This window comes from Harpia harpyja, chromosome 8, assembly GCF_026419915.1.
Source record: "Harpia harpyja isolate bHarHar1 chromosome 8, bHarHar1 primary haplotype, whole genome shotgun sequence".
Classification (NCBI taxonomy): domain Eukaryota; kingdom Metazoa; phylum Chordata; class Aves; order Accipitriformes; family Accipitridae; genus Harpia; species Harpia harpyja.
In genome coordinates, this window is record NC_068947.1 from 50,338,889 (window position 1) to 50,346,749 (window position 7,861).

The 7,861-nt window shown below is 42.2% G+C and overlaps 1 protein-coding gene across 1 annotated transcript in view; it reads right to left on the reverse strand.

Annotated features, from left to right (window-relative positions):
• The window catches only part of POLQ (DNA polymerase theta), a 53,802-nt gene extending 46,493 nt beyond the window's left edge, over window positions 1-7,309 (reverse strand). Inside the window, exons 1-4 of the mRNA XM_052794793.1 lie at window positions 7,123-7,309; window positions 4,280-4,462; window positions 3,375-3,505; window positions 1,883-2,039 (exon numbers count right to left, since the gene is read on the reverse strand). Of these exons, the coding sequence (XP_052650753.1) occupies window positions 1,883-2,039; window positions 3,375-3,505; window positions 4,280-4,462; window positions 7,123-7,309 (658 nt within the window). The remainder of the gene's footprint in view (window positions 1-1,882; window positions 2,040-3,374; window positions 3,506-4,279; window positions 4,463-7,122) is intronic.
• Between the last annotated feature and the right edge of the window lie 552 nt (window positions 7,310-7,861).

The window sequence follows — 7,861 nt, forward strand, 5'->3', positions numbered from 1 at the left end:
CAGACAAGCTTGCTTTAGGTGACAGTTAAACTGGCATTTTCAGCTCATGCCCGTGTTTTGCAGCTTTTATGAAAATTCATCTCCAAATAGAAATTTTGTCAATTTCTCACTTTAAAGATGATTTTTAAACTCAAATTTAATTTAATTTTAAAATTAATTTCAAATAAGCATATAAAGAAAAAAAGATATTTTTACCCTTCTTTCAGTTATATGGTCATATTGGGGCACAAGGGAAATGGAAGGTTTCAGCAGAGGTGTTTTCAAATGGCGAGAGAAAAACATGATGCTTTAAGGAGGTATTGGAATTGAGGATACATATTCAAACTCAAATCTTGTAATCGCTTGCCTGGTTATACTTATATGACTCTTCTCAGGTACATTCATCTTGGATAGCACAACAAAATATAGGGATGGAATTGAGGTACCAACCAAAGGGATTTGGCGTATCTCTAGCTTCTGAAAGATGATATCATTAAACAATACATTTTAGTATACCAAGTATGCTTCCAAGGCACCCAAGCCAACATAAATATGGACACATGACCCTGCTCTCTGCCTTATGTTGGCAGTACAGCTTGTACAGTGTGCTGACCTAGGATCAAACCACCCCTATTTAAAACAAACAAAAAAACCCCTGAAGTAGCCATATATTGAAATAACTAACGGCATGATCACCAGTTCTCTTGCAAGGGAAGGGGTGAAGAGGTACATTCAAGAATTGGGCTGGTCTGCAGAAGACTCAATATGAATGAGCTTAAAATGCTGCACAACCACGTTCATCCACTCATCTTCCAGCCCACTGGCAGTCTAAAGCGTTCATGGTGATCCAGCCCCTATAGACCCAGGTATGAATGTGTTATCCCGTGATCTCACACTCTGAAAAAACCTGCAAGGCTTTATTTCCCTTATTCTCTCTTGCGTTTAAAAAACTCTTCTGGTCTACAATGCTGCAGAATATTATGACACCAGATGCACATGGAACAGCACCTTCATAGGTGGAGGTCTTGGAGCAGTTTGATACTCATCTTGTTTTCCAATTTTTATATTCTTAAAATAGCAACCAGCTATGTTACAGGCCAGAGTGAATATAGGAAGGATTACTGTATAAAATATAATTGGTATAGCTTTACTGAGCAGGGAAACAAAGAGAACAAACTTCTGACTGGACTAGGAAAAAACATCTCTCTCCAAGTGTGCACTGGAAACACAGGGCTTCTTCAGGTTTTATATCTCCTCCCAAACACTAACTGAATACTACCATTATCTAGTGGCCATCAGGGCCATGGTGACCCAGAAGTCTACATTACAAGGACAGAGGGCTTTTGAGTAAACTACAAGAGAGAAATGAATGTCACAGCCCTCCTAGTCACCATGCCTACCCAGAGGAGCTCCATGTATTCATTCCACTTATTTGGACCCAGATGAGCACCAAACACAATTCCTCCTCTTTCTTGAGCTAAGTGAAGATAAACCATGGATGCCACAATCCCTGTCCAAAACAAATGAACATACATACATTCTTGAACTCAAACATATCCCAGACCTTTAATTCAACTTCATTAATTAGAAGACATTTTCTAGCTATGGGAATCACTGCTTCCTGCAGCTAATCACTGTCCATGGATTTTCATCCATGTGAGACAAACTAAAACCTGCAGCTTCTACCTACTGACCCCAGCCGCTGAGCTACATAGAATAGTCCTGACTGCCTTCCTAAATCCAAATCAGAGTTGCTCTGGAGGAAGAAAAATTGCTCAATTTTCCTATATGGCATGTCTGTCACATACAGAACTGAGCAAATTCAAAGTATCCCATGATTTCACATGTACTCAGAGTATGTAATAAACCTCATCCCCGCAATGGTCAAGCCTTAGTATTTTACCCAGTGAGTCCATTTTGTTTTCTTCTATTAGTCTATTGATTAGACCATTGGCTTTCTCGATGGTGCAGACAGCAACATCCAGGGCAGAGAAACGTCCAGCAGGAGACATGCTTCCCATGTAGCCTTCAACTCTCACATCCACCTCCTGAAACAGGGCCTGTTTTCCAAGGATAGAGAATGTCATGCCAAGGTTACAACTCTGAATTTTGACCAATGCCTGCTGGAGTCACATAAAAGCCCGCATCCTAGAACCACAATCTCTAGTACTCATAATGCCAACTAATCACATTAAATCCATAGCTCAGTCAGTTACTGCTACCTTTTTCCACTGACATTTTTTATTTCCAGAGCAGAAGCCACACAGTACACGTTGCAAGATAAAGCATACGTAACTGAGTACGAGATGGGGACCACTGTTTTGTATAAAAACATTTACTATTAAAAAGGTTAGACAACACACAGCGCAACAGTTTATAATACCAGTGGGTTATGTACAAAAAAGCCTTGCTCCTGAGAAATTCTGGACAAAAGCCAAACATGGGACCCCAAACACAAAGATGTCGCATCTCCCACTGAAAGTCAAGAAACAACAACTTATTTTCTTCCACAGCTTATTATTGCAGTGCCAAAGCTTTGGCACATTACACACTGCATTAACAAAAGGTACAAATGTTTGAACCAGATGGGTAGGATACCATATGATTTCAAGTATGTACAGCTACGGCCAAACCAGGCCAGGAGAAGCAGAACACAGCATCGATAAACCTCCAGCTTTAAAAGATTAAAGCAAAACATGTCTCCATTAGCAATCCCTACAAGTAGCTTTTGCACTCAGTTTGTAGCAATTTGCAAGGTTAAGATACTGTCTCAGTTTACTAAGACCCAAAATGTCTCAAATGTCAGAAACTATAACAAAAATGCCTGCTGGTTTTGTATTTGGTTTTAGTAATTGTTGTTACTTTGACATATTAGCTAATGGAACAATGTTTAAATAGCTGGGGTGAGGAAGCCAAAACATAACCACATTCTGCAGAACAAATTTTTAGCAGAGTCAAAGTGAAACCAAAGGCATAAAATTCTGGTCGAACACCCCAAGGAAAGCTAAAATATCCCTTTATCTTTTCAGATAACATTGACACCTTCCCTTTGTAGTTTTGCAGACACAATGTCTAATTAGAAAATTCCTTTAAAGTTTGTATATTATAAAATCTGTGAATAAATGCAAGTAACAATGCTTTAAAAGTCAAAGCTGAAATAAAAATGTTTTAATCAACTCCTTAAAATTTTTCCAAGTTTCCCTCTTTGGCTAAAACTTTCGGGTTTTTTATCTTCAACTTATAACAAGAGCAAATTTTAAATTATCTATAAATCCATTCTGAAACAACCTGCAAATTTTTTTTTTCCTTAAATCCATGCAAAAACTTCTAACTGTTTAAAAAAAGTGAGCCAACAACTACAACCCATCAATTTACCCTCCTTGAATGCTACTTACCTGCAGATAACATTTTTTCTCCTTGGCCACAGAGACAAAGGGAAGGATGAGAAGAGCTTTCTTACGAGTCTCCAGGACTCGCTTCAAAATAAGCAATTCTGCAACAAGAGTCTTTCCAGCACTGGTAGGAGCTTAGGGGGGAAAAAAAAAAAAAAAAAAAAGTTGAGTTTTTTAATTAATATTAACCCCTCCTGCTTGGCAAGCATTGCTGTTTGCCATCTATCATCCACAGAAAACTGTGGAAGAGATGCCACATACTGGGGGACAGCCATTACACGGCAATGAGGCCCAAAGTCTTCTGGAACCAAGTAAATAAAACTCAAATCCAATCCTAAAGAAAATCATCCACCCCTCTTCTAAGTGTTTCATCCTCCTAGTGCTGCTCTAGGACCTTCTTCCCATGGAGAGTAGACACCACCCAAGTTGTCATTTCCCAGATTTCTAGTCCACCAGTCCAACTTCTGTGCCCATCTCCCCCCATACACTAGGTGAAGAGAAATGATAAAGGAACTGAAAAAAATAGATAGCAAATAACATTTTCAAAAGTATTTATATCTAACATTGCTGTTATCCTTCAGTTCCCAGCTGACATAGTCTGTAATAAAAAAAAAAAAAAAAAAAAAAAGAGAGAGAGAGAGTAATCATTAACTGACTCCTAATTATCAGTTTCTAAAGGAACATTAATAGAGAAAATGGGGAAAAAAGTCTCTCCTCGCATCCGGAAAGGAGTCCGTCAAGCAAGGTCTGAGGTACAGCAATGGGACAGATCTTAATGGGGTCTCTCCAGAAAAAATTGGATCTTGACCTTTTTATCTGCCAGATCATAACCCTTCAGCACCAATATGTTCTTGTAAATGGCACTGGGAAAGTTCGGGGGTGACTAGTTTTGTCAGATGTTTTCATACCTGAGTAAACTAGGTTCTTGCCTTCCAGAACTTGTCCGAGCATTAGGCATTCTGCTTGCCATTCAAACATCTGTACCACTCCCAGACTGTGGTATTTCTCCAGAACTGCTTTGGGAAGACCCCAGCTTGCAAGGAGCAACTTGTCTGCTTGGTCTTCAGGAACATTTACGCGCTGATATTGCCCTTTGGGAGGAGAAAATAAAAAAATTAAAAAGTCAAGTATCATCCTTGAATCTGAGGTCACTCAGGTTATATACTTAAAGGTCAAACTTCTCTACAAGCTCCTGTATTAAGAGAAAAGGTAACAAGAAACTATCTTCCCTATATTTTCCAATATTTCCTATGGACGTTTCACCATTCTTCTTATCTCCTGACATAATTTTTTTCAATTTTTCCTCCTATAAGATTTTCTACATTCAAATCATTTCTTCACCAAACTCTGGTATTTGCTTTTGAGACAGAGCAGCTATTACCAAATACATACTCAAACAGAGAGTCTCAGCACTGATTAATATAACAGCATTACAATGTATTTGCCATCTCATCCTTATCCATACTGTTTCCTTTATAAATTACTGCTACAGAGACTTCAGTAATCCTCACAGATTACAGAACTGCATAGTCTTTTTTCTTGCTTTACAGATGAATTAAAAAACCACATCAACCAAACAAGCAGCTCAAGCTACTCTCTACAATGTGTGTTAATTCAGTATATCAACACTGATTAGTATCTTCACCACATTGCCAGTTCCTCCAGCTTAATTAAGTTCCTTGCTGCTTACTTCTTGTCTTTATAACCCTAAATAATTTTGTGCTGGCTACAGATACTGCCTCCTTCCTCCTCCCTTTTTCCAAATCATTAAGAAAACTCAAACTTTTTGTCCCTTCCTTCATCTGAGACAGAAAACAGGTTTCTGATCCACAGTAATGCCTCTCCTATCACCCATGACTGTATAGTTCCCATAACGGCATTTTATAAGACCTTGTCAAATCGAGATCAAAAACAAGTAATTGTGTGTATTGACTCTACTGTACCAATTCTTCTACTGGCACGTTCAAAAAATTCTCAAAGAAATATCCCACCATTGTTGACAGCATTAAGGGCAGGCTAGATCAGAAACACTAGCGTGCATAAGCAGCCAGTATTTTTGCTCTCTACATACTAAAAATTTCAACTGCCTTCATGAGGTTTACCCCATCCTAGCTGTCACTAGTGCATAATCATTCTCCGCTACACAAATATATAAAAAAGCTGATATTGCTTAGCTCTGAAAGCTTTGTTTCACTTTGTGTAATCAAAGTACCATACAAATACTACACAAGAAGATGAGTACCATCAGGTGAGAATAGCAGTATGCCATAAAGCAGAACAGGCTTCCCAAGGGGAATTTAGAGGAGACCAGATTTGTCTATCCTAAAATGTGACTAATATGGCAGAATTAGGATTTGGAAACACAGAAAGAAAAAAAACCTACATGATGGGATCTCAAGCTTCTTTCCTAATATTAAAGCCAATGAACTACATGTGAAAGACGGAATCAGTAAAGGATGATGTGATTCTGCTGTTTGAAGAGTATCTGTAGATTAGCACTGAATGTGAGTTTGAAAACTTGTGCCTTAGGTGTTCTTAAAGATCTATGTACAAAAGTACACCCCTGACACTAACCTCTTTTTTACCTACTAGAAAAATGCTAAGAAATAGTCAAAATGATGAAGATACATACTGCTGGTTAAAAGCATTGGGCATTAGATTTCTCTGAAAGAAAACTCTTCCAGAAAGCAAGGCCAGTTGGACACAATAGTGCTGCTTACTGAATCGTCTTTGAGGAGCTGTCCTGTGGAAACAGGCACATTGCCTTGCTCAGCTCCATTTGCAGAAATTGACAAAATTGTATCTTGCAGAACATAATCACATGGGGAGAAGATGCGACATGACTGGAGAAGAGGCTGAGAGATGTAAATGTTTCAAAGAGTTACAGAAAAATTGCAAAAGAGATGAAGTGACAATATGTTCTATAAACATCTCCATTTTAGATATATATACCTCTTGATTTCTCTCAATTCGAGCGCGCAATAAGCTGGTAAAATGTATTGCATCTAGAAGCGTTGCTTTTAAGTGGTCCTGGCTGGCGGCAGGACCGCTTTATATGGCATCTTGCCACAAGATGTTTATATAACATCTTGTACATATAGGCAAGATGTCATATTAAAAAAACTGCTACACTTCTCTGCATTTGCAGGTATCAGGGCACCAGCCAGGACCACTTAAAGTGACGTCTCTAGATACAATACATTTTATCAGCTTACTGTATTCCCGAATCAATTTGGTAACATCGGTAAACCTCACCTCACATACCAAAGAATACAGACTATACCGATTGTTGTATTATGGTAGCACCTAGAGGCCGAGTCAAGAATAAGGCCCACCGTTAACTGGCACAAAACGAAACGAGCCCGACTTCAGAACCGCGCACAGAACACACGCTCTCTTACCTTCCTCAACTAAACAGCGAGCAGGGCTGGAAGACCCTTCGATTCCCGTTTGTACGCTACCGCCCTTGTTAACTAACATAAGCACCTACCTCAGCGACGGCCGCTGCCCACGAAGCCACTCGTCCCCGGGGCAGAGGCCCCGGGCCGGGAGAGCCTCAGAGGGTCCCCGACCCCTTCCCGCACCGCCCTGGCGGGACGCGCCTCGGCGCCATGTTGTTGCCTGAGGGGACAGCGGCGGGCAGGGGCCGCGGCCGCCAGCCCAGCGCGCCCTCGGCAGCCCCGCTCCGACCCCCCCCGCCGCCCCCGGCGCTGCCTTGAGGGACCGAGGAAAGGGAAGGGAAGGCCGGTACCTGCCGAGCCGGTGCCGGGGCTGCCGCGCAGGGAGAGGTCGAGGCCGGGCGGGGGGCTCAGCACAGGCCGGCAGGGAGCGGCGGGGCCGAGCGGGGTAACCTTCTCCGCCCCGCGGGAGGCGGCCGGGCCGCCCGAGGCCTTAGCGATACCGTTAGGGGTGACGCCGCCATCTTCCCGCCGAGCCATTCAAACCCCAGCACCGCCCCAGAGCGGCGGCGGCGGCTCTCCGCTTCTCCCCGCCCGCCGCGGCTGCCGGCGAGCTCGGTGCGCTCGGGGCAGGTTCCCGGGCGGTAACGGCCTGAGGCGCAGCAGGGAAAGGGCGGGAACGGTGCCGCCTGCCTGCGCTCCAGCTGGGGAGGATGATTCCACAGCAAAACGGCTACCCACGACACCCGGGCACGCACCTGTGACCGAAAGTCTTGTGGGGGTGCTACAGCTGCACGCAATAACGCTAATTTGCTTTGGGCACTAATTACACAGGTTTTAATCACTACTCTTAGCTTTCCAGGTGCCACACTCACCTTTGTCAAAGCGTATCGTATTAAATAAAATGCCAAGGCAACGTTTGAACTTCTAAAACAGTCATCCAAATCACAGACTACTGGTTTTCTTTGTAAACGTATCTGGCTTTGTTTCAGCAACACTCAGGAGCACACGTTACTCATGTTGCCCAGGCGGAAGACAGGTGTAATTAATGAAGCAACATAATGCAGTCTGCTTCAGCAAAACAAACATGCC